Genomic DNA, 27,967 nt, shown 5'->3' with positions numbered 1-27,967 from the left:
ATGAATTGAGGGAGAGAGAAGTGATATATGTTCTCAGTTTGAAAGGCTGTGTAATGGGCTAGAGGCCCTTACATTTTGATTAAATATGTATTTTATAGTGATAGTTTACATGTATAATTAAATTACAGTTTATATCTTATATAAAACTGGACACAAATAGAAGGATTGAAAACTAAACAGTCTGATCTATTTTTTTTATTGAGATACAACTCAGCACCCACATTTACCCTTTTAAAATCTACCAGTCAGCAGGTTTCAGTATGTTCACAGAACTACGCAACTATCACCACTATCTAATTTTACGACATTTTCATCACTCCCCAAATAAACCCCATGCCTATTAGACTGGCCTATTTTAATTTACAACTCACAAGAACATAGGTTGCCAGGAACTCAGTCTTCCTCAGCTGGTGGGGAGCCCTGGATGGCTGTCATTAATCTTCAAGTCCCAGGTCCCTGTCCCTGCTGCTCTAAGGAAAACATCCTGGTGTGTGTCGGCCCTGAGCATGGGGTGAGGGAAAGGACCTGGTGCCCAGAAAGAAAGGAAATGTAAGAGAGGTCAAGGGAGAGAAAGGAGTTAGGCCCAGGGAGAAAAGTGAGCCAGCACTGCAGAGAACTCCTCTCAGCAGCCCTGGTAATCTGAGAGTCTTAAAGGACTGGCTTACCAGTGTTCTCTCCACAGATCTCTGAGGATTGGCTAAGGGAAAAGTTACTTCTCTTTGTCTACCAGCCCCTGAACCATCTCATCTCCCACTTTGGGACACAATTCTTGCTTTGTGCCGCCTTAATCCAGGTCCTTTCTCTGTCATGTCCCACTGAATCTTCTCAATAGACCCCTAAAGTAGATATGGGCTTATATTGTTTTTATATTTTAAAAAATAATAAAACCTTAAGCTCATAGAGGTTAAAATAACTTACTGAAGATCATATACTTTGTAAACGCCAGAATTGGTTTCAAACTAAGGACTTCAACCGGGATTCATTGAGCTTCTGCCTCTTTACTGTCACTGTCTCAAAAAGATCAACATGGCATCTTCAGAAGAGTTACATTCTCCTGAATCCCTTTTGACAGCCTGGGGCAGAGCACCAGGGCATGGGAAAAAGCCAACTACCCAAGTCTGATGATGAAAGCACTATGGAAACTAAAGTTTCAAAAAAAGAAAAAGAAGAAGAAGTAGAAGAAGAAAGAAAAAAAAGAAACCCTTTGAACCTGCACGGATGTCTTTGAGAGCTATGGAGTATTGCAGCAGTGTCTTTTCTGTATGAGCCTTTTGCACATCTGGCATGCTTGATCCCAGATGTGTGATTTTCATCTCATGGGGTGGGGCCACAGCACTGGGGAACCTGCTGGCTCAGCTGTGCTCTTGAAGGCCTGTTTCTTTGACAGTACCTGCAGGAGGTGGCTAGTGGCAGTTTTTGTAACTCCTGATTTATTACTGTCTCCAGCCAGAGACAAGTGCTTCACAATTTGGTACAAACACACACACACACACACACACACACACACACACACACACACACACACACACACACTCCTACGTGCCATCCACTTGGAGAAGAACACAAAGGAAAAGGCATTCACAAGGCATCACCGTTGATTTCTCTTTTCTCCCAGATCAACTGGTCTGACTTCTCCCTGTTGCCTCCTTTGCCTGTGGTCTGTCAGCTGAAGGTGATGACAAGGAATATTTCAGACTCTTTCCCCATCTGCTCCAAACACCAGGAAGCTGCAGGCCTGTTTCCCTCCAGGCCAGCTTAGAAATCCTAGTGTCAGGATGGAGCAGACTTCCAAAAGGCAACCACAGAACATTTAATACCTGTGCAAACCCCACGAAGAATTCATATGCCAAAGGGTCATGGCTTTATGAGTGTTTCCATGACATGGTATTATTATACCCCAGATCTCTCACCTCATATGTCACTCAAGCATTCTCTGTCAGGAAACCATGGAATAAACATCCAAAAAGAAGATTAATATTAGAAAGCCTAAAAGAGTAAAGTTCACCCGACCATATGGTTCCGCTCAGAAGGGATGTGTGTGAGCCTTGCTCCCCATCCTTTCACCCCTGCCTTGCACTTCATCCTGTCCCACAGGCTGAGCAGGAATCCCTTCTCAGCAGCGTTGCTTGGGCTACCTGCATCCCCGCAGAAACTCTTGAGGGACTGTGGAGGCCTCGGAGCCATTGCTTCTGGGATAGGACCTGGGAATCTGCATGGCACTTGATCTCCACGTGATTTTTTGTGCACTATAGATAACTGTTATTCCTTCCTTGTAAAGCAATCTAGTCTCATTTGAGTAGATTTCTTATATATATATATATATACATATATTAAGTTTTATTTTATTGTAAAGATGCTGTACAGAGGGGTTACAGTTACATGAGTAAGGAAATGAGTACATTTCTGGTCGAGCATCATTACCCCCTCCTTTGTTTTTCTCCTACTATCCCTTCCCTTCCCCCCCCCCAAGCTATAAAGTTCATTTCCAACATAGTGTCATGTGAGTATAACTGTTGCAATGGGTCATCCTGTGTCCTTGTTTCAGCATTTTGTTACTCCCCTTCCCCTCCGTGAATTAGATAAATGTATATACAAGATGCAGGGTACCAAAATCAAGTTCAGTGACAATAAGGGATATACCATAGGGGGAAGAAAATACAAAAGAAGCAAAAAAAAAATCACATAGTACATTAAAAACAGAGCATTCTAGGTTCTTGGGCAATAGGCAATAGGTTGAAGGGTGATAATAATGAGATGAAAGATACATTTATTGAGCTGCATTTGACCTGTCTGCTGTAAGCAATTTTCTTTCCATCTGTTCTCTTCCCACTGAAGCCAGGGGAACTTGGTCACTTCTCATTCAATGGGAGAACCTCTCACCAAGCCCCTTCCACGTCCCATTTCCAACACAGAGAGTGGAACCCACATGCTGGGCCTGAGCACAGTGTTCTTCCAGAACATGCTTCTCCCCATGCTTGCTGGCTCCTGCTCTTCCTCACAGCCTCCCTAGCCATGGAAACATGTCACTGGTCACCTGATCGCTTGCTGTCTTTGTGCAAAGGCTTACAGAAGATCCTCCAATCATAGAACCTAAGTTTGATCTATTAGAAAATGTAGTTTCTTCCATATACTTAGGTCTTTCACAGAGTCTCATAGAAAACAGGTAGGATGTGACCTAAGAGACATGGTTTGAAGACCACTGGAGAAATTCTCCATCTCCAAATGCCTTCTATGCACTTCCACGGTGGCCAGTCTGCCCATTTAGAGGTCAATCTTTATGATGGGCTTTGGTTTTTCAAACATCTCAGTTAAAATGGAAATATTGACTAAGCAAATCACAAATAAAATCTTGTACAATTGGTGAAAAAGAACAGAGCTGAGCCCTAGATCAGCCCTAGCTCTTTATCATTTTCTTTCCTTCTCTTTGTTTCTTTCTCTTTCTTTCTCTCTTTCTTTCTTCCTTCCCTCCTTCCTTCCTTTCTTCTTTTCTTACTTTCTTTTCTTGATAGGTAGATATATGATAGAGATATCCATCCTCTCCTTTTTCCTCCTCTCTCTCTCCCCTCCACCTCTCTTATTTCCCCATCATCTCTCTCTCTCTCTCTCTCTCTCTCTCTCTCTCTCTCTCTCTCTCTCTCTCTCTCTCTCTCTCTCTCTCTCTCTCTCTCTCTCTCTCTCTCTCTTTTCTTCTCCCTCTCATTCCTTCTCCCCTCCTCCCTTTTATTTTTTACTCTGTTTCTCTCATTTCTTCTACAAAACAGGATGATGGGGGGGTGCAGGTGAAGATTAAATGCAATCTTACATCTGAACATTCCCCCATGTCTGGTACATATTTAGTGCTCTGTAGCCAACAGCAGAATTAAGTGGGAAGAGGACAAAGGAAGAACATTCTCCAAGTTTGCCTAGTTAGACCTCCTGTTTCTTTTTCCTCCATTCTACAAACTGACAAAAAGTAAAAGCTTAATAATACCTAGTTATGTGGACCCCTGGAACTGGTTGTTCTCTTGTGCTGCATATTGCTGTAACCACCCTTGTAACAGAAGGAAGTGGCACACAGGAGGGTGATGTATACAGCTTGCCTGGAATCATCCCAGTTCATTTCACTGCTCATTAATAAATACCCTGGTTTAGATGAGAAGTTGTAGAGTTGCCCCAGACATTGGAGTTTTCAGAAGAACTTGCAATAAGGATTCAAAACATTAAGACAGGTTACTGAGAGCTTGTGAGATTGTTTTCCTTAGAAATATTTAAAACTTATCCATCTGGCTGAGATGATTTAGAACAACTGCAAATAAGCACTCATGTTTAAACTTCTAAAATGTTTTGTTTGGTCTGGCTTAACTGAACTGCCTCACCCTGCCTCCAGGAGTAGGTAGTAAAATTAATGGAAACAACATTCTTAACTACCCAATTTGCCAAACAAGAATTGCTTTGTCCCGTGGGCTAGTGGATGTGGATGAGCCACATTATAAGTCTGGAGCCAGTGAAACTCTGCTTCAGACTGTAAGAAAGAAACATTATAGGTCTGAAGTTATCATATTCTTAGACAATTATAAATTTGAAAGAACATAGAATACTAGATTAAGAAAAGGTAGCATTGACATTTTGCCAAGTTCTATAAATATGGGAACACACTTCATCCTGTCAATTTAGTACAAGAGAGAAAACTGAGTCACACAGAGTTAAGGAAGTTGCTCATGTTAATGGCACAGTCAGAACATTTGTTCCAGGTAGTTTGGGTCAGAAGAACCTATGCGTTTATGCAGGATGCTCTACATCCAGAAAAGAGGCACGCCTCAAGTTTAAATTAGGAAAGAGGAAAGGACTGTAACCAGATGGATTTTAGTCCATTTTAGCTGCATCCTGGTGGGAACAGCCTAACTTGCAACTGGAGAAAAAAAACTGGTCCCCACTGAGGAACAAAGGAGAATAATATTTATTAAATGTAGGTACCTTAGAAGGTGAGTATTATTTCCATTTTACAGTTAAGGAAGGAGAGATTCAAGAGGTCAAGGACTCTGTCCAGCTCTCCTAGTAAGTCAGGGACAGAAGTGAGAATCAGACCTGTCTCTAGAACCCATAGCATCTCTGGAAAATGTCTATGATTAATATTGAGTCAAATAAGCAGGTTACAAACCTGAATATGGAAAACTAATCCTAGGGGTGTGTGTGTGTGCGTGTGTGTGCGTGTGTGTGTGTGTGTGTGTGTGTGTGTGTGTGTGTGTGTGTAAACTGTAAACTATGCTTACAGACATGTATCTGGATGCACTAAGAACAGATGAGAAGTACAGGTAGCAAAAGTGTCAACTGTGCTTATCTACTGGTAGTAAATGGATAATCTGTTTCTTCTCCATATATTTCTTTGTTTTCTGTTCCATTTAGCAAATATATGCCACTTCTAAAAAACTTGGAGATAGAATTTACATGACATCCAATTTACCATTTCAAGTATACAATTAGTTGTTTTTGGGGTATTCACAGAATTACGCAATAATCACTTTCAGAACATTTTTGTCACCCAAAGAAGAAACCACATGGTCATCAGAATTCACTGCTTCTTTTCCCCTAACCATCCCTGCCCTGGGTAACCACTAAGATACTTTCTGTCTCTACGGAATCACCTATCTATCCTACAATATTTGAAGTTTCATGTGTCTGGGCTTTTTCAACCATTATTGTTTGTGTGGCACATCCTTATTGTTAGGCATGGTTGTAAATTACTTGCTTTCACTGCTATCTAGCAGCTTACTATATGAATATATCACAGTTTTCTCATTTAACTACTTGTGGGCATTTAGAATTTCTGTGTTTTCATTGTTGCAGCTGGCACCCATAACAATAGCTGCTCGATGGCATTGGATAAATATGTGCACAATTTTAGAGTATGTTCTAGCAATGAAGTAGCTGGATCATAGAACAGGTATAGGTTTAGCGTTAGAAACTTCTAGAAGGTTTGTATAGATTTATATTCCTGCCAACAGTGCATGGAAGTTTTACTTTCTCCACTCAACATTTGATTTTATTTCCTTCATTTTAGCCACTTTTACACAAATGCAGTAGTGTCTTTTGTTTCTTTTGTTCTGATGACTAATGAAATTGTCTTATATCCACTGAATTTGCTAACCAGTCTTATGAGGTGTCTGCTTGAGGTTTGTGCTTATATTACTATCCATTGTGTGTCCTTGTTATAGATTCTAGAGATGAATTTTACACAGATACATGTACGACGAATATCTTTTCCCTGTCAGTTACTTAGGTCTTTTCATAAAACATGCATTTGTAATTTAACATCATTCAATTTATTCATTTTCTCCTCACGAAGTGGCTTCTGGGTCTTAAGAAATACTGTAATGCTCTACTGTTGGAAAGATGCTCTCCAGCATTATGTCTGAAAGTTCTCTTGTTTTACCTTTCATATTCATCTCTGCAATGTATCTGGGATCATACTGATGTATAAAGCAGGAGTCAGTAAACATCTGTCAGTAAACATATGGATCATTAACTGAGTCAGCTCCATTTATTGAAAATGATCATCCTTTCTCCTATGCATTATATGGTATCTTTGCCATAAATCAGATCACCTTACATTAGCTACTAACCTTGCTGCATTGACTTAATTCTAATGTTCTGTAAGTTCTTTTGATCATTCACAGTAATATTCTCAGCACAAATAATTACATTCTTATTCCTTCCATTCTGCTTGTTACTCAGCTATGAGCAGGTCCATCTATTTGCTGGAAGAATCTGAAGGTTATAAACTATTTCCATGAAGATTTGTTGTTGTTCCTCCATCCACCAAGGCTTACCTCCTGTGCTCTGGAAGTGTGACCCATTGTGTTTACTGCACTCAGGAGCTCTGTGTCATGCACAGATCAAGACTATCAGTGTTGCTATTAGGGAACTCATTCTTTACCACCAACACTCATTCTTGGCTGTAAGCTCTGTGTTAAACCATAAGGAGAGATAGCATGGCTTCTTCAACTCAGCCTTTGCTGAAGTGAGAAGCAGAGTCTTTAGAGGGATGCTATCTACTTCTCAGATGGTCTGCCTCTGCCCTCAGATTGCTTAGTACTAACAAGAGATGCGTTCAAGGCTGCCACACTATTCAGAACTCCTCCTCCTACCTCGCTCAAAGAAGTGTGGCCCATGGGAAGTAGTTCTCTACATATGGCACTTGGTATTGTGATGATTTCCTTATTTCATTGACAAAAGACCTGCTTGATGTTGCTTTTCCTTCTTTGTGTTGTTTTCAAGGACTTTAAAAGGGAGAATAAAGTTAAAATGCCTTTACCCCATCATCTGTGACTAGATATCCTCTTCACACTTTTAAAAACTAGACTTTATAGTTCTTATTATGAGCTTTATACATGTTTATTTTAGGAAAATAGAGGGGGGGGTAAATGGAAGTACATCGAAGAATAGTTAAGAACAAAGTGGTGTAGACCTATTTGCTTGAGGCAAGGGCAGCAAAGATGTGGTATAAACTGCAGGACCAGAGGTGTTAATGGACACAAGAACCCCCTGGAGAGCCAGACTGTGCCAAAATATACAGCCCTCAAAGGGGAGTTTAGTTAGACAAGTCAACAGGACAAGCCGAGTGTGCAAACATAAACAGCTCTCCAGAGGGGAGATCTGGGCAGGCAAACACACACAGGGCCCTGCAGGAAAGTGGAGGCTGCAGAAAAGGCAGTGTGCAAACAGCAGCATGCTCAGAGGGGAGGCATAAAGAAGGGGGAGGCCCAGTCATTAGAGGTGCTGGAAGGCTTATTAAGTTACAAGCCCATCCCAGGGGCCCAGGCTGAATCATTCTCCGTTAAACCTAGTCATTTCAGATGTTTTGCTAAATGGCTCCAGAGGGGCATAGCTTCCCCCAGGGAAGATTTTAGAGCCCTCAGGACTAGAAGGGACTTATGGGGAGTATAGGCCATTACCTCCCAAGGTGTGGCCCATAGGCCATTAGAAACACAGGAAATTATTGTAGAGGCACATGGATTTTTTAACTCACTTTAATAGTGATATTTATTTTAATTTGAGTTAACAAAAACAAAAACCTACCACGACCACAGTGAGACCACAATATCATACACATTCTCACTTCGGAAGAGGTTTACATAGATAGTAATGGAAGGCTGAGGATGGCTAGGAAAAATTACTATTAAGCAAATAAAACAGGTATGTGCAGATATTGCAAAAATAAAGGTGTAGGAAATACTTTTATAGCGCAACACCTGCCTCCCCACCCCCTTCATCTCAGCCATGAGGAATCTAAGCCAGAGAGAAAGCATGACTCACTCACCAAAGGCAGAACGGAGACCAGAACCCTTTCTTCTGCAATTCAGAAGCTTCCCTGTGAAGTTGAGAGAATCCAAAATTGCAAAGAGTCCAAGGAATCTTTGCTACCTTACCTTTTGGATGCTGGAATCCTTGTAAACGCACTTTCTGCCTCTGTGTGATGATCCAGCTAAGTATTACAAAGCATTGTGGGGGATGAGGTAACGAATAAGAAGGGGACCCTAAACACAAAGAACTTAGTTGTATGCTGAATTAAATCGTTATGTATAAATGATTACTCAAGACACAATACCATAAATACAGAGATAGCAACTCAACAAAAGTACTATAGGAGACCAGAGAGACAATTATTTTCTGGTAGAGAGGGAGATTCTTCCTGAAGAAAGTTGTGCTTGAGTTAGGTAGGCATGGATGAATGAGTGGGACTTTTCACTTGCAAGAAGCTGGGAAGACAATTCCAGGTTTAGGGTTAAGAGTAAAGCTGAAGAAATGTCTGAGTAGCTGGGGAGTCTGGATAGTGGTGCAGATTCTGACTTGGATAGAAACCCAGGATAGGCACTTAGTGTAAATGTAGACAGAGATAAGGCTAGGAAGACAAGATGAGCCTGGATCCTGGTGAGCGCAGTACATTTCTTTCAAGATTAAAGGGAAAAGTAGAAGGGACTGACCTGACCATACGCCAGGCCTCTTCCTGGCTATTTCATGCTTATATCTCCCATCTAATTAACACTATTGGTATTCAGAGTATCCTGAGATCCTTGGTGGATCTGCCAGAGGAGAAAGTGAACTAGAGCGCAGTGCTAGATTGTATGGTTAAAAAAAAACAACAGGGATTAGAAAATTGACTGGACAGTCAGAGCAAACCAATGAGGCTGAAAAGCAGTGTCCTACCCAGGACAGGAAGAGCCGTATTCAGAGGGAAATTAGTAAGCATCAGTGGCAGCAAGGGAATTCCTCTTTCCCGTTGTGATACCAGAGAAGCTTTAATGCCCTGTGGCCTTGGAAAAGAGAACCCAAGAGGTGAAAAGGAAGGTCAGGTCTTGAGCAATGGAGTAGCAGAGTCAGAAATGAGAGCGAGGATGGCAGAAAGTCCATCGAACACATCCAAGAGAATTCACCTGGCTGTGGTCAAGGTTTACGGCATGTTCTGGGTCAAGGATAGGCTTGATATCCAGGATAGGTTCCATGCATATCCAGTAATGTAATTGACCCCTGCAAATCTTGGGAGACTGAATATTCACATAATTGCCATTCACTACCCCAAATGTATGCCAGGGAAAGGAATAAAGTTTTATGAACAGGTAGAAAGAACACATGGTGCAAACTAAGGTCACTCAGAAAGAATCCACATCTACTTCAATTATATAGTGTGTGGACATTGTTCTCTGGTCTCAATGTAATTTTGTGGAAAAAATTCTAGTCCTATCTTAAATATTTCCAGGAATGTGAATAGTTTGTTGTTTTTTTTTTTAAAGAAAATAGTTCATGCAGTCAGCTACCTGGGGAGTTCACATGGCATATGCTTTGAATCAGGTGTAACATGAAGGAACTGAAAAAGAAAATGTGTGTTCATGCATGCCAAAGTAACTATGAAATAGGAATGGTAGGGAGGTTAATTTCAAAATATTATAAGTTATGAAAAATAAGTTATAGCTTGCTTTAGAATGAAATTTGACCCAAATAATTTTATTTGAGGTCATCCCACAAGTAGAACTATTGAGAAGTGCCCTCACAGAATCATAAGGGAGACAGGGAATTTCTCAACCTTTGGGGGATCTTTAAGTCTAGTAGTTGATGGACAAGTTTAATATTGGAAAGACTAACGTACATGTTAAAGGAAAGGCTTATCTAGGGTATCTTGAAGGTTCAAAGAAGAGCAATCACACTTCTCATCAAAACTAAAATTCTCAGTTGAAAGATACAGCATTACTTCGTGCACCACTGAAAAAGAAATAACTGATTTAAAACAAAACCTATGATATGTGATTGATGGTAAGGGGTATCACTTTTCCAGAGATGTTTCAAATGTGGGGAAAAGTCATTGTAGGATGTGTGGTAATTGAGAACTATTGATAGGCTGAAATAAGAGGAAAATCCTAACATGTAGGGATCCTTCTGTTTTTTATATACTACATACATTCTTTGATCGTTAACTTCCAAGACTTCAAAGGCTCCCTCTAGCATCATAATTCATGAGTCTTCATCTTCTGCCAGAATTCCTACCTAAAATGCAGTTCCTTATATTCCAACTTTACTTCACTAATTTCCTTAACACTTATGCAGCATCTATCACATGCCAGTTAAAAAAAAAAAACACAGTTATAAAAACATAGTTTTAGCCAGGCACCTGTAGTCCTTGCTACTCAGGAAGCTGAACTGAGGATTGCGGTTCAAAGCCAGCCTGGGCAAGAAAGTCCATGAAACTCTTATCTCCAATAAACCACAAGAAAACCGGAAATGGCGCTGTAGCTCAAGTGGTAGAGCGATAGCCCCTAGCTGAAGAGCTGAGGGACAGCGCTCAGGCCCAGAGTTCAAGCCCCATGACCAACAAAGATAAAAATAAAAATAAAAACATAGTTTCAAATGTTTTATATTAGGTGTCAACAAAATAAACACCAGGAAGTAGGTACTTGAAAGGGGTGGGGTGGGTCAAGGGGAAAAGGGTAGACAAATGAAGAGGAGAGGAGAATGTAGTCAAAAATTCAATGTATAGCCTACAAAATTTAAATGAGTGAGGGAAGGCCTGGGTTGGGAGGGATGGGCAAGAATGTTGAAAGGAGTGACATTGATCAAGACACAATATATTCATAAACTGCTTTGTCAAATGACAACTGCATCATATAACTAAGATTATAAGAAATAAAATTTTAAAGCACTATAAATGGTATTACCATCATCATCCCTATTATACAGAGGAATAACTTGTCCAGTTGGCAGAACAGAAATTAACTAGCTACCCATTTCCATTCCTTTTATATCTTTTTTTTTTCTGATCCTGAAATGAACTCTGGCCCTGGGTGCTGTCCCTAAACTTCTTTTGCTCAAGGCTAGCACTCTACCACGTGAACCACAGCACCACTTCCAGCTTTTTCTGAGTAGTTTATTGGAGATAAGAGCCTCACAGCCTGGCTGGCTTAGAACCACAATCCTCAGATCTCAGCTTCTTGAGTAGCTAGGATTACAGGTGTAAGCCACAGGCATTGGCTCCCATTTTCTTTTGAATAGCCTATAATAACTAAAACCTCAACATATTCAAAAACTGCAGTCACGGTCCCCATGAACCTGCTCCGTAGATCTTGTAACATCCTGGTCCTCACATTCACACCAGTCATCTCTGTTCCCATCTGCCATATCTGACTTATCACTATGTCCATCTTTTATTTCTTTTTCTCTTTCCTCCTCCATCTTTGCCTATTTCGGTACTTAATGTACTTTTTTTCTTGAATATCAAATTTTCCAGAGGAAAATTTTTAATGGTAAAGATTCCAAGACCTCTTCCCTGGAGTTTCTGATTCTGTGATTTTGTCTGGGGTAAGATTTACTTCTCCTCATACTAGGGCTTTAACTCAGGGCCTCACTCTCACTCAGGCGTTTTTGCTCACAGCTGGTATTCTACTACTTCACTTCTACCACTTCTGGCTTTTTTTTTTCTGGTTATTTGGAGATACGAGTCTCTCAAGTTTGTCAGCCTCAGACTAGCCCCAAATGGTGATTCTCAGATCTCAGCCCCCAGAGTAGGTAGGATTATAGACATGAGCCACACCGGCCCAGCGGACAAGAATTGTTGATGGTGTTTATATTTAAGAAAATTTGAGCTTCAGTGATCTATCACTTGGAGTTCTTTCTTGCAAGCCAAAGAAACCAATTCTGGTTAACTTAAAAGAAAAAGAAAATGAGTTCATTGGAAAGACAAGGATTGCACACAGACTATTTTCAAAACTAAGCAACCAGAAGAGGGTAGGAAATTGGTTATCTGTCCAGCTTCCTCATAGGTCACCATGGGGATGAATTAGTTCCCATTTATGTTACTCAATCCAAAACTCGGATTCCAGGGAGAGAATGTTTGACTGACTTAGCTTATATCATTCTTGTGCCCATTGGTGGGAGGGCAGGGCATTTCTCTTGGCATTCTCTTCTGAGAAAAAGAATTTTCCAAAAGGAATATGGGGGTGGGGTGGGGGTTTCCATTGCCAGGAGTGGGAATAGAAGCTGAGCAGGATAAATGAGCCTGTGTTTACTACAAACAGTTCAAAGGTGTTTTCTAAGGCTTTATTTCCTTGCCTCTAAAGAAGTATCTGCCTTTCCTATTTCTCTTCTCTGCTTTGAAAAGTTGAATTTTCACAATTAAACTCCATTGCTTTGGAGCTTATATACATATACATATATACTTATATACATATATCCTAATGTTTAAACCTTCTCAGTTGTAATTGAAAGGCAGTAAACTACATTTCCAACTGCAAGGATTCTGAACAGTTACCCCACACTAAATGATCACATTGTATGAAAGGAAAGAATGAATAATTCTCTTATCTAATGAGTTATCTGAATCCTAAATAATGGTTATTTCTTTCAAAAAGAACAGCGATTTCTCTTCTCCCCCACATTTTGCTTGCTTCTTTTGAATCTGAGTTTATACTGTAGCTCTTAAGTTCACACAACCTCAAATTAAATTACCCTGATATTTCCTTTTCACATCTAGAATCCAATTATATCATGGTGGATGCATTTGAAATGGCTATGCGTTTCAAACTTGCTTCTTCCTAACTGGATTTTAAGCCTTACTATGCTGTGAATTCGTTGCTTGTGTTTACTTAATTTTCTTGCTGTTTAACTTTCCCCTCCATCTTGCAAAGTATATTTCCAGAGAGCAAGCAGTTATCTATTTAAATTACTTATGCGCTTTTGAAGGAGTTTATGTTTTATATCTTTGGTTTATTGCTCCAAGATCCTTTTGGATTCTGTTTCTTATTCATATAGTCTTTTTTTAAAAAATTAGTTCCTTTACTTTGTTCATATGCTCTTGATTTTCTCAAAAATGTGTTTAAGTCACACTTGCAAATGGTTTTAGAGAATGGGAACGCCAACCATAATTGCATTTGGCCTACTACATCTTTACGGTCCAGCGATGGTCAAGGTCACAAACCTTTTACCACATGGACCAGTTTATGACACACCATTTACAGATGACAGACCAAACTTGCTCATGGTCTTGCTCAAAATTCATGTAAATGTATATTTTTATGCACAAAAGAAACTAAAAGAAAACGTATGCATGAATAAATCCAATTTCAACCCCTCTGCACAAAAAAGAAAACAGCTCAATATCTGTGCTTTGCCACCAATGGCTTATTTAAACAACAAAGCTGTTTATTCAACAAAAATTATTCACTTCTTTCTATGTTACTGGCACTCTTTTAGTTACTGAAGGTGCATGGTAAGCCAAAGAGACTGCTATATCTCACAGATTTTTATTATCTAAACCTTATCCCCACCATAGATAATTAACATGCTAAGTAAGATATAACATATAGTATGTTAGAAAAAGATAAATGCTAAGAATTTTTTTGGTTTTGGTGCCAGTCCTGGGGCTTGAAATCAGGCCTGGACACTGTCCCTGAGCTTTTTTGCTCAAGACTAGCACTCTATCAATTCAGCCACAGCTCCACCTTTGGCTTCTTTGGGTAATTAATTGGAGATAACAATCTCACAGACTTTCCTGCCTGGGCTAGCTTCAAATAGCCATCCTCAGATCTTAGCCTCCTGAATAGCTAGACTTATAGGCTTGAGCCACCAGCACCCAGCTAGAATTCAAAGAAAAGTAATACCAACTGGTATTGGAGAAAGGGGTAAAAAGTTTAAGGAAGACAATATTGACTGGGGTGTTACTGTTCCACACATGCAATGTGTAAAAAGGCAGACATACTTCCTGCCTTCAGTATTCTCATATTCAAGCTGGGAAAATAGATACTGAACAAGCAATGAACAGCCCAGTAAGGCTGCTCTAAAACAGTGGCTTCTCATACCTCAGACATTAACAGAAGAACTAACTCAAGAGCCAAGATGAACTTCCCTGAAGTAAGTGCATAGGAAATGAGACCTAGTAGGTAATGAGTTAACAAAATGAAAACAAGGGATAACGTTTCAGTTCAACTGGTGAGGTTATCTCTAGAAACCCAGTCAAAGTCATAGAACCACAGAATTCAAAGAACTTTAGCCACAGATGTATCCAAATGCACCATTGTACATATGGAAAAAATTAGGCCCAAGAAGAGTTAATGATCTACCTAGATTACACACTAAATTGCGAATAGGATTAAGATCAAAATATCAAACATGCTAGGCACTGGTGGCTCATGCCAGTTACCCAGGAGGATGGGATCTAGGCAGGAAAGTCTATGAGACTCTTATCTGCAATAAAATTACTCAAAAACAAAACACAAGGCAGAAGTGGCACTGTGGCTCAAGTGGTAGAGTGTTAGCCTTAAGCAAAAGAAACTCGGTAACAGTGCCCAAGACCTGAGTTCAAGCCCCAGGACCAGCCTTCCCCCACAAAAAAAAAAAAATTTAAACACCAAACACCAGAACCAAAGCTCTGAGGAGTAGGGATTTTTTTTAACCTGTATTCTTCACTATTGCAGTTCCAATGCCTGGGACCATAAGTATTTCGTGAATCAAAGCAGGAATAAGATGCCTGACCTGCCCTTCATTCTGTCATAATGCTCATACATTTAAAGTTGTGTGAGGCCTTTATGGCCGTGTGAGATTAGACAATTTCCTTGTCCTCTGTTTATTAGAGCAGTGAGTCTCAAAACTTTAGGTCTCATATCCCCATCAAACTCTTATTGAAGGTGATCATAGTTATGGAAGACTCCCAGATATGTCTAAATATGCCTTATATTGCCAATGTCTTATAGAAATTCTAGCTGAGATCATCTTAAGATTAGTATGTATTAAATCATTCAAAAAGAACAACAATAAAGCCTAGTATGGGATAACATAAATAACATATCTGATGAAAAATTGCTGTGTCTCCTAAACAAGAAATAGGGAGTCAAGTAGCATTGCTTTATATTTTTACAAATCTGTGTAGTGCCTGACTTAACAGCTGAGTTCTCATCTGCCTCTTCATTATTGGCTTTAGTTGAAGTAAAGAAAGAAAGAAAAACTGTGCATGTACATATGCAGTTGGAAAAGGGAGAATAATTTTAATAGTTCTTTCAAATAATTAGGCCATTCCTGATACTATAGTAAAAGTAGTGATTTTTTTTAAGGATTAATGCAATCAGAAACTCTTATCAGTGAACTTTTAGTTCCCCACTACATTAAAAATTCATTTAAATAGTTCTTAGCATTATTCATTGGTACTCTGGAAAATAATCGTTTATTAAGCGATCTTCAAATTAGTGTATAACCCCATTATAAAAATACCAAAAAAAAATCACTTCATTAATATCACTCCAACCTCATCAGAAAAGTCATTCATTTCAAGTTGTTAGTAGCCTGTAATCTTAGCTACTCAAGAGGCTGAGACCCAGGGATCAAAACCAATCTGGACAGAAAAGTCCAAGAGTCTCCATCTCTGATTAAACAGTAAAAAGTTAGACTGTAGGTATGGAACAAGGGGTAGAATGCCTGGCAAGCAAGCCACAGAGCCCTGAGTTTCAACCCCAGTATTAGAGGGGGGGGGAAGTTATTAATTACTGGGAACTTTTCAGTTTCCCAGAGGTAGAGACAAGTTTTACAGAATTCTAATTTTCACTTGAAAATAGAATTTCACAACAAACACTACCCATTGTTTTCTGTGGATAAAATAATTGCCAGAATGCTCAAGTCTGAATAACCATACTTTGCCTGCCAGTAATTTTTTCAGGAAAATGTGATACTCCATAAAGAAAACCATTGTTTAGCTGACAACTCAAACATCATGTCAAGCTTCTCAAGAATGTAGTCAAAGTGCTCAGGTGTACTTCTTAGTGATCACAAAGAATATAAAGATTGGTGTACCCAAGAGTCAAAACTGAGAAAATATCTTGTTAATCCTACAGCTTCATCAAGAAATCCTGACACAGATCGTCATTTCAGCACTAAGGAGGCTAAAGCAGGAACATCTTGAGTTAAAGGCCAGCCTGGACTACATAATGAGGTCATTAAAAAAAACCCTTCAGAATTGGCATTGCAAAATTGCTGTGGAAATAGTTTTCAGTTTTAGGAACACCTGAAACCTGAAAAGATCTCAAGGATCATCTCTTTCAATGAGCTAAGTTATTTTACCCCTGATAGTTCCCTGTACCAAGTAAAATTGTTGGGTTTTATTCAATGTTTTGACCTTTTGACCTTGTTACCATTTCTGGTTAGCTTAGAGATTAGAGCTTGACCTTCTCATTGCTATTTTTCATGCCATCTTCCTTTCCGTGTGTCATTTGCCTCATGCCTCACATTTTGTTGATGCAATTTAATTAAATGCAACCTCCAGCCAATTTTTTCCAATTCTTTCTCAGCATCCTTAGTGCTGTTAGCTCAGTCTCTTATTTATTTTTTTAAGATTTGAAAAACTTAGACTCTTGGAACTATAATACTGAAAGCTTCTCCAAAATCAAGCCAGGCGTGCTATAGGCAAAAAAAAAAAAAAGGATTAAATTGAATAGTGTCAGTTCCTGAGCAGCAGCCCTATACCTTCTGATGGGTCAGGCAACTGACCCATCACCACAAAGTCTAAACAAATAGCATCACTTGTGTGGTTGTAACATCCCTTCATCTCATTCTCCAAGTCTCAATGGAGGAGGAGGAGGAAGAGGAGGAGGAGGAGGAGGAGGAAGAGGAGGCAGAGGAGGAGGAGGAGGCAGAGGAGGAAGAGGAGGAGGAGGAACAGGAGGAGGAGGAACAGGAGGAGGAGGAGGAGGAGGAGGACAACGAGGAGGAAGGAGAAGTTCTTTTTTTAGTGTTACCCTTGTGCAAAATACCTAGGAAGTATCTCTAGAACTATCTACCACAAATCTTTATCCTTGCCAAAAGTTATCTGAATCTTACAGTAATAATTAGAGAAAATGATAAAAAAAAAATAGGGAAATTTTACCTGGGTTTAAAAATGCTAGCTTATAGTCAGATGAAGTGGCATGTGCAGGTGAGCCCAGACCTTGGGAGTTGGACGCAGGAGGACCAAGAACGTGAGACCAACCTGGAGTACACAGCTAGACCCTGTATTTTTTTTAAAAATCATAAAAATGAAAAGAGAAAAAAATTGGTTATGACTCTGAAGTGGATTTCTTCCATGACTTTTACTGGCTCAAAAGACAATTTCAATTTAGATATCCAAATGGTTGTGTCATGACAATGTTATTCAAATGTCATGGGGGATGGAACTTTAAGAATCAACTTGCTTTCAGTCTCTTGGTAGGAAAAGCAGGTGGTAGCTGTCAGATCTTCAAAGCAGGTACCACTATTTCCTCAGTGTCATGGCGCTTGCTAGTTCTCCTGGTTGTGATGTCCTGGCATTTAAAGCCTTGTCTAACCCCTATTTTGATTGCTTTTTAAACTATAAATGTCTTCTTGCCCTGAAAAGTTCAGTCATCTTCCAGCCTCCTTTTCTTCAGACAAAACAACAAGCACAATTGTTGGACACCAAGAAACTATCTGGTTAATTGCTCTCTGAGGACCAAGTGAGACTGTTTCGCATCATTATAAAAAAAAATGAAAATGGTCATCTTGAAATTCAAAATGACTATTAATGACCAACAAAATCAGTATGTTCTCCATCTGCATTTAAAGTCCCCACAAAAAGGGTTCTCACATTGGCTTTCGTTGTTCTGTGCAATTTTCAAATTTCCAGATCCTACCACAGCCTGCCAGACAGCTTCTAACTCCCTCCATTCCTCATCAAGCAGTATTTACTGAGCTATCCCAGGCCTTCATGCTTTGCTTCCGGAAGTAGCTTTCCAGTTCCTCTGCTGACCCCATTGCTGGAATGATCTGAGGATTTCTCCCCATCTTGAATACCAATTAGAACCATCTCTGCAAAAATAAGTAAATAAATAAATCAGACCTTAATTTCATCAAAGAGTTAACTGGTATTTGGAACCATACAGGTCTATTCAATATAAAAAACATATGTTTAAAATTGACATTTGGACCCATTTTTGCATCCATTAGATCCCAGATTTAGAAGAATTGCATGTGATTAACATTACGAAACATAAACACTGTGTTCCAGTGACTCAAGAGAAAGCCAGGAAATTTGGTATTAAGGCATTATTATATCTTCAGAATGTCCCATTGTGACTCCCATAAATACCTCCAAAAGCCTATCTCCTATACAATTCTGTTTTAGGCTGTGGTGGTGCTTCTTGACCTCACAGCTGCTTTGCTAGAGTGCTAGCCCATTGGCTAAAACCACCCACATGTATTGCCCATATCACCCTTCAAAGCATCCATCTTTGTAGCAGTCATAGCCAAACACCAGCTAGTAAAGGAAAACAGTTAAGATCCATAGACTCTCAGGACATTGGGACTAGAAGTAACCTTAAAGATCATTTTGTCCCTACAATTTGAGGATATCAAGGGTCCAAGCAGGGACATATCTGCTCCTAGGTGCTCAGTGGACATTAAGATACAAAGGATCAGAATAATTCCAGAGCAGCTGCTGAAATGGAAATGGACTCCAGCCCATGAAGACAATACATTCCAAAGAATCAATAAAAGCCAGAAGCAATGAAGTCCAGATAGAAAAACAAAGGGAACATTTCCCATGTCTACATAATAGGAGTCAAAGAACATAAAGTTTCTGCTGGCCAGAATCACAAAGCAAAGGCCAAATTCAGACCTAGGCTGACAGGAGTACCTGAGTTTACCATTCCACCCTCCCTTTAGAGCAAGAGAGAATTCAGGACTCCCATGCTGCTCATTTGTAGTGTACATTCTCCCTTGCGATCTAGCATGCCCTCTTTCTCATTTTTGAAGCTTTGTGACTTCATAGCAACTTAAGAGATGCATAAAAGAAATACTAGAGACTTCCAATGTTCCAGAAAAAGGGAGTTTTCTTCATGAAGCTCTCAAACACCTACAGCGCTGCTCAACCTTAGAAACAGATTAGGGAGCAGCCTTGTTGTGCCAGCAAATATTACACACATGATTTATCTTTAAAGTGTCCCTTCATAGAAGCCCTGTGAGAGGCAGTTAATGGTAGGAAACATTCGTGGTAGAAAAATTGTTCATGACCCCATCCCTATTGTATCTTTAACATCTGGGCCATATGCATCATGAATCATGCACTCGGATGGCTGAGGGCTCAGGGAGATGATCAGGGGAAACTACTGCTATTCTCTGGGTATTGAGTCTTGTTAGTAAGGTATTAGTAGTAAATACACAGTCCCTATGAGACTTAAGCAAAAGTTGAAAATAGAAGGAGAAAAATTCAGATTGCTCCCAAATTGTTAAACCTGAAAAACTGGGAATGTGGGTGGTATTATCAATAGAACTTGGGAAGGAAAGAAGAGGAACATATTTGGAGGGAAAAACAGGAGACTCTTTTCCAATATTACCAGTTTGAATCTCTAGTTGATGGCATATCTAAGTGGTATTGGAGAATGAAGAAAGATGTTTCTAAAGAAGAACATTCAGATGTCATCTTTATGAGTCTGTAGAAATAGACAAAATTGCAAGAAAAATACAAAGCAAGAATGGGGATCATAGAAAAGCCTTAATTCTGGTTCAGGAGGTAAGAGAGCCAATTACAGATACAGAGAAATAGTTGAAATTGAAAGCGAGAACCATGTTCCAGAAGCTTGAAAGGAGAAGAGATATTTGAAAATGTGTTAACACTATCACATACTGGAAAAAGTTCAATAGAGCACATACTGATTACAGGCCACTTTCAAGGAACAGTTAGGTCAGAGTGACCTTATAGAAAGTAATTTCAGTGGAGAGAATTGGAAGAATGTGAAGATGAGAAGAAAAATGGAGCATTGGTATATTTTGTTTTTGCCGCAAAGGTAAATGAACTGACAGTATGTGTTCTAGGGAATCTGTTATACTACCAACTCCTTCACATTTAGGCTAAAATATATAAGAGCAGTAATTCATTACTCTGTATGAAATTTATTGACTCTGCTCATTAGCAATTTTGATTTGCCCATAGACGCAATCTCTCCAAGGAGATGACCTCATCTTAAATCCACAGGGCCAATCCATTTGTAGGCATCTACCATGGGCAGTTTATCATTTTCAGGAGCAAACTAAAGTATACAATTAAGTATAGGATAAATACTAAATTTTCGATAAACATGTTAGTTACTAAAGTGCTACATGAACTTGGAAAGATGGCTTAAAAACTAAAGAATAACCGGGCACCATGGTAGCACACTTCTGCAGATCCAGCTATCTGTCGGAGTTTAAAGTTTGCCCAGGAGTTTGAAGCCAGCATAAGAAGCAGTGAAACTCTGTCTTTATAGTTCGTTGTTTTTATGTTAACAACCCCAAAAAGGTAACAACTGTAAGAAAAATCCCCTTTCCTGCCATAATGCTGTTTGTTTCTTGGCTTCCTGTACCAGATTGAGTTCTTTAAGGGACAGGATTGGTGAATTAATTGTCTTGATACATACAAATCCCACCTGGCACATAGTCAACAAAGAGTCAAAGTCGAAGGACTCAGTGAGTCCTTCCTGCCTTCTTAGGGATTTACTCCTTTCTACCTGTTTTTGCACATTGTGTTCTCCCCATTTGGGGAGATAGTAAGTCTTTCTGTTTCATGTATTTTTTTTTTGTCAGTGATTCACTATGTAGCACAGATTGTTGTTGAATTTGAGATCTTCCTGCTTCTGTCTCCCAAGTACTGGGACTTTAGTCACCCAGCACACATTCACAGAAAGGACATGTGCCCTTTTGGGAGCCATGCTGCTTTCCTTTTTCTTTTTCTTTTTAAAAAAAAATTTGTCTTTTTGTAGCTGAAAATGATTTCAGCTCCCTTTTGCCCCCTACAATCTGGTTCCAATCACAGTATCTTTGTTCCCTCTAAAGTCACCAGTGACCTGCTTTTAACTAAGTCCAATAGTCTTTCCTAAATCCTCACTCTTGATCTGTTGTATTTGAAACCATTCTCATGATTCAGTGAAAATTCTCAAGGGATTTTATTGCTGCCTAGATTGGGGGGGGGTGCTATTTATTAAGCTCAGAATTAGCTTTCACTAAGCACTAAAATTTAAATCTGTGCCATGCATCTACAAAAAAATGAACTTCTCTTTTTTCTGTATGCCATGGTATTATTCTGATTTTCTTTTGATTCGATGCTGGGGAAAAAATGTTTTCTTCACTAAGTAATCTTTTAAAAACAAACAAACCTAAAGAACTAATCCATGTTTTGCTTTCATTAAAATTTACTCAAGTGGCACAAAGGAAATATCTAATTGATGAATAAAATAACTTCAAGGTTTTTTTTAAAAAAAAGGCTTGTTATGAAATCTAAATAGTTTTGAATTAAAAGAATGGAAAAATAGAAATAAGGATCCTCTAGAACTGATTCATTGAAAATACATTTATTTGATTTTAATATCAAGAGTTAAAAATCCTTAATAGTTGTTCATGCTTACATGTATCCTTTCAGTTAATTCTGACAATTATCCTGTGATTTTAGGGAAAATTCTGATGGTCATTCATGGGTGAGAAAAGTTTAAACACAGAGAGGTAGAATAATTTGCTTATAATCACATAGTTCAGTGTCAGAGAGCAGAAGTGCAAAGTCATCTACACTTCTGTATAGTCTATACCCGTCTGGTGAGGCTAAAGGAGACTGCAATGTGTCCAGTTGATGATGTTGACCTACCTTTGACAACTAGACTTTTTTCCCTAGACAGGCCAACCGAGACCTTAAACAGTCAATATTAGCTGTAGTTTCCTTCCTTATTGTTATATAAAAAAAACTAAGGTTATTTGAGTACCAGGCCCAAACTTAGGAAGTTGGCAAGTGCCCTTGGAAAGCAGTGCAGCGATTATAAAGACATGATGCTCTTGATAGTACTAAGAGAAGCTTGGATACCTAGTTTCCCCATGGTCCCCCTCTGTAACTCCAATAGCACAAAAGCACACCATTCTGAAGGAGAGTCTAGTATTTCCTGTTCCTCGAAGTCCAGACGCACTGTCTTTTCCATTCTCTTTTCATAGCCACCACAATAGTACCATCTTCTTGAAGTCATCCCTAATTTCTCTAGTCAAGATTCATTCTTCCTATCCCTGGGCCTCTTATACTTCTAGGTGTTTGTTTTTTGCCACCTGTTTTCTTTTGATCTTCCATGGAAGCCACTTAGAGAGCTGTCTGCTTGACTGAGGTATGCACTGATGGATGGTGGGGCTTGGGGACTGTGGTTCCTAACGTCTGCTACACAGTGTCTGCCACTGAGCATGTATTCAGCTAATCTCAGAGGAATAAGGAAATGAGTAACTAGTATACCAAGGCCCTTTGCTCCATCCCTTCCTTCAAGAACTTTCCTTACTCAATAGACCACTGCCCAATCCTCTCCAGGAGGTCACCTTGGAACCAAGCCACAATACTGGTGAGGGGGATAAGAATGCATCGATCCATTCCCACATCTGATACCACACAATCCTTCCCAGGTTATGCATGGATGCCATGTGTGCATTGCAGGGTGGGGGAAGGAACCCTGGAGCCCATGTGAATGAGAGATGTCCAAACAGCCACTCAAAAGTAGAGAGAGTGAGGAAATCATCAGGCAGCAAAATCAGACTTCTAGCATGATAGCGAACAAAAGGAGTGGAGGTTCAACTTTATGACCTCTAACCCCGGTCACAGGATCTCCCATACATGGAGAAAGGAGAGTCAAAATCAGTCTATCAATGTGACAGTTGTCAGAGTCACAGACCACCAGCTTCACCTATGAGCTTGATAAATGTGCATTTTCTCGGGCCTATGCCAGTCTTACTGAATCAGCATTTGTGGGGAGGGAATCCAGAAATATAGGTTTTAACAAGCTCTCCCAGTGATCCTATATGCAGACAAAAAATCAAGGCCACTAGAGGATTAAAAACCCTCCATGTGAGAGATGGAACACAAAGCAAATTCAGAAAAATGAGGCAGGACTTATTATCCCTCAGCAAGAAAGAACATAAACCCTATTCCACTCTCATCGCTCCATTCATGTACTCCTCCATTATACCTGCCCATAAACACAAATGAGACAGCCAAAAGGAAACCAAAAGGAACCACTGGACACCAATTGAGGAGGCAGGTTTTTCCAATCAGACAAAACCCTGGCAGTTGGTGAGGATCCAGGAAATCTATGCCAGAAACACCAGAGATAATGCTAGCCATCTAAGCATTTCAGAGAGAGCACCCCGTAACTATTTGTGGATGCACAAACCTTTGTAAAATAACATCTTCTACAGTTTATTTATTTATTTTTTTTTTGGGTCCGGTCGTGGGGCCTGAACTCTGGGCCTGGGCGCTGTCCCTCAGCTCTTCAGCTCAAGACTAGCGCTCTACCACTTGAGCCACAGCGCCACTTCCGGCTTTTTTCTTTTTGCTTAATGTGGTGCTGAGGAATCGAACCCAGGGCCTCAGGCATGCAAGGCAAGCACTCTACCACTGAGCCACCTTCCCAGCCCCCAGTTTATTTATTTTACATAGTTGTATCTTGGGCTACTTTCTGTATCTGTACAAATAGGTCAACCTCTTTGTATTCAAGATGTATGTAACCTTTCACCTATTAACAGGCATGTTTGCTATTTACATTGTTTACTATTTTAATAATACTGTAGTAAACAGGTGTTTGCTCATTTATTTTATTTTTTTATGCAACATACAAACTTTATTTAACAAAAATAACACGTAAAGTCAAACAAGCACTTATATTAAGAGAAAAAAAAACAACTAGAAGAAATTTTAAACACCTTACAATAACTTACTTGCAGGTGCATTTAACTGAGCTCTGTTGCTGTGAAGAATACAGCTCATGCACAGGTATTGATGAATTGTACATTTTTTTCAAGTATTCACTGAATACTACCCTTATATACACATATACATTTGAACAAGGTTTAACTGATGATCCCAGATAGACTTCATTTTTGTTGCTCTTTTGGAAGAGGTCGTCTAAAGAGGAGAATATGGGGTTCTGGCTCATGGATCATGTAATGAACCCAGCCAAGACTCTGTTGGACACCAAGCCTCCTCCACTCCTCTTCAGACATCAGATGGGTTTTGGGTACTTGTTTAGAAAGTTCTCTGGGTAACATGACATGCCGGTACTCGTAGTGCTCGTCGAAGTACTTATCCGAGTAGTAGATCTGCTTGTGGGCCATCCTTCCGGCCCGCAGAGGTGAAAGACGAAGTTTGCGTAGAGAAACCGGGAACGGCTCAGGCGCACGTCCGCTCTCGGCACGGGCAAAGACTCGACTCCTTTGTTCATTTATTTACTCAAATATTCATCACTATTTATTGATCTCCTTCTACATGTCAGGTACCTTGGGAAGGGCCAGGTATGCATATCTGAATCCTTGCCCCTGGGAGAGCTTACAATCTTTCAGCAGAAATATATATAATTAAATGAGGAAGTAAATATATGATTCCATGTTTAGTTAACTGCTCTGTAGGGGGAAATAAGGATGGTTCCAAATATATCAGGAAATCCTTGCCTGGACAGCAAAGCCAGAGAAGAATGCTTTGAGAATTGAACCAAAGGGTCGGTAGGTCCTTCTGGGTATGTGGAATAGCATTTGCAGATCCTTAGATAGGAAAGCAATGTGGCTGAAAGTTGATGGGACAACGAAGGGTATTATGGAGAGATAGGGTTCAATGGAGAGAGACAGAGAACAATCGTGACCACATATATTGGAGATTATTCCGCTACTCTGTGGCAAATAGATGAGGCTGGAGCAGAGGTAGATGTGAGATCCAGCAGGAAACTATTCTAGTGGTCCCATTAAGATGATGATGGATGGTTTGGACAAGACAAATGGCTTCTAGTTGGCTTCTAGTATAATAGATAGGAGGGAAAAAACTAAAATGCATAAAAGGAGAGTGTGTGAGGATTGAAGAAGGAAGGTCCAAATAACAAATGAGTGGTGTGTTATTTACTACCATAGGGAAGATGAGGCAGAATAGGTCTGGGGTGGGGGGTGGGGGGTAATAAATCAGGGCCTTGCTGGAACAATGTTAAGTTTGAGATGCTTCTGAGATTTCCATGGCACACACAGGTCTGGAGCTCAAAGGAGATGTCTGGACTGATACAAATGTGTCAGTACATCAGAATCCCCTGAAAGTAAGGATGAGAAACAGAATGAGAGTGAGGACACCCAGATGGACACAGACTAACCTTGTTGAGGGGAACCGTTCCAACTTACATGCAAAAAAAGAGAGAGAAGGGTACACAGGCAACCATATATAGATTGGCTGATGGGAAGCAAAGGGAGTTCTCAAAGCATGGTGTATGGTACTGCTTGAAGCACATGGTAGCCATTGCCTAAGAAGAAGGGAGATGAATGGAGAAGTTTTGAGAAAAATAGATATATGAAATAATAGTCTCCAAGATTAGAGACACACCTTGATAAAACAAACTAAGGAAACAGTGTGGGATTGCTGGCAATACCAAGAACATGAAATCAAGTTAAAGAGAAACCTGTCTACCTGATTGTATGCTTTTCTCCAGCTGCTTAGATACAAAAAAAAGAGGAAAAAAAATACAGGTAGATAAGAATGCCTTTGTAGTCAGGCACCTGTGACTAATGCCTATAATCCTAGCTACTCCAGAGGCTGAAATCTGAGAATTAAGGTTCACATCCATCAAGCAGATTCTCAAGAGTCTCAAAATTCTCAAAAACCTTAGCTCCAACTAAGCAGCAAAAAAGGCCAGAAGTGGTGGCATGGCTCAAATGGTAGAGCATCAGCTGTGGATGAATAAGCGAAGTAAGAGCACAAGGTCATGAGTTCAAGCCCCAGTACCAGAAACAAAAATGTTTCTAAATAATATTTCTGCGTATTTTTTGCACGTCTGCAGTAAACATACTACAAAATAGAATTCTTGATGTAAAAGGTATAGGTTAGTCTCCACTTAAGTTGCTATAACTATATACCTAAGAAGGATGACATATGAAACAAAGTTCATGACTCTAGTGACTAAAGAATCTAAATGGCTTGACAGCAGGCCCTGTGAGGAGCACTTGGCTACATGTTAAAAGGTAAAGAAGAAAACCAAAAACATCAGAAGAGAAACATAACAGTCACAAAACCCTGGTGCACTTCTGAGAGACAGCATTCATCCATCCTTAAAGGTCAGGCCACCATGACATATTATCCCCCACTCTTCCCCAGCTCTGTCACCTCAATAACATCGTAACATCATATTGGGAACCAAGCTGCGAGCCCCACTTTTGGAGTATAAACCACATCCAGACCATCACAGGGTATGTGCATTTGAAATGTGGATAGGTATCACTATCCTTACTACAGATTTAACTGGAAGGAAAAAAAATGTGAAATCCCATTTCCATTTCTGTTAGCCCCTTGCGACACAACACAAATTAAACCATTAAGCAGGTAATAGTATGATTAAGACCAGTAACTCAGCAGTTTCCAAACAGAGAAGTTGAATGCAGTTGAAGGAGAGATATGGAAACTTCAGTGAAATTCATATTGTGTTGGTTGGTTAAGGAGTTTGGAGGGATGGAGGGAAGGCTAATGTGTGTTTGAAAACTGAGGGTGACCTACTTTGCCTGAAATGAACCCAAAAACATCAGGAGTGAGCCCAGGGTGTAACGTTAGTGGTTTGCGGTTATGACCGCTGATTTTTCACAATGTGTTCCCACTGTGTAAGGCTCTGTCAGGAAAATAGAGTGGTTTGGCTAGAGATGACTGGGATTTGTTCAGTGGAGTGGAGCTGTCAGGTTTATATGACTTTTTCTCTTTAAAAAATATATACAGCCTTCCTTTTTCATTTGCAGTAACTGTAAAGCCCCATTTGGGGCCATGACTTTCCTATTGCTTGGTTCCCTGGGTTCTAAGGAATGCAAAGCCCATCTCTCAGGAGGACTTGCCTTCCAGTGGACACAGAACATACATAGGAAACTCGGAGTCATTTTGTCCCTGAACCATTCTGAGTGTCCATGTTCCTGTTGTTCTTCCCTTCCACTTATCAGTCAATCGTTATTATAACTCATTGAGTGTCTGCTCTCCATTGGCTCCCATGGTTTCATCTGGACAGGCTTCATTTTCCTGATGGGGAATGAGCACAGATCAGAGGGCACTTCTAGCCCTTCCTCTGGAAATGCCCTGTGAAAGTTACATTATGCTATTTTAATAAAATAACATGACTCAGAGAATGTAGAACTTGAAGTACAAAGCTCAGCTTTCAAAAGTTGAGTGTGTTTAAGTCTAAACCAATGGGGATAACTGGCTAGGGGAATGGAGTTGGCAAACATGGCAGAACAGTGAATGGTTGTGGCTGAGCAGAGCATGCCTTCTGGGGAGCCCTGGGGATGGAAAACCCTTTGGTTGTCTCTTTCATCATCACCATCAGTGATCTAGAAGATTCTTGTGAAATATAGCTCTGAAGGAAACAGACATGGCCTTTTGCTTTCAAGGAATTCAGAACTGATCTAGGGCAGAGACAAATAAGGGTAAGTCACCAAATCAATATGGTAATAACTATAGATAGTAGGAGAAGTAATAAGGATG

The 27,967-nt window shown here is 39.9% G+C and overlaps 2 protein-coding genes across 2 annotated transcripts in view; one reads left to right on the top strand and one right to left on the bottom strand.

The window, feature by feature from the left end:
- The window catches only part of LOC138826204 (inactive heparanase-2), a 460,635-nt gene that overhangs the window by 377,513 nt on the left and 55,155 nt on the right, over positions 1-27,967 (top strand). The window lies entirely within an intron of this gene.
- LOC138825810 (cyclin-dependent kinases regulatory subunit 2) lies at positions 24,257-24,637 on the bottom strand. The gene has a single exon (XM_070020479.1). It carries the CDS (start codon positions 24,595-24,597, stop codon positions 24,358-24,360), a length of 240 nt encoding a protein of 79 aa, XP_069876580.1. The 5' UTR covers positions 24,598-24,637; the 3' UTR covers positions 24,257-24,357.

This window comes from Dipodomys merriami, unplaced genomic scaffold (genome assembly GCF_024711535.1).
Source record: "Dipodomys merriami isolate MVZ:Mamm:240054 unplaced genomic scaffold, mDipMer1.0.p SCAF_14, whole genome shotgun sequence".
In the NCBI taxonomy this organism is placed as follows: domain Eukaryota; kingdom Metazoa; phylum Chordata; class Mammalia; order Rodentia; family Heteromyidae; genus Dipodomys; species Dipodomys merriami.
This window is presented reverse-complemented; position numbering and strand designations above follow the sequence as displayed.

Bases quoted from the DNA above. Each gene is read 5' to 3' on its own strand.
- LOC138825810 (XM_070020479.1), bottom strand. From the start codon at position 24,597: ATGGCCCACAAGCAGATCTACTACTCGGATAAGTACTTCGACGAGCAC.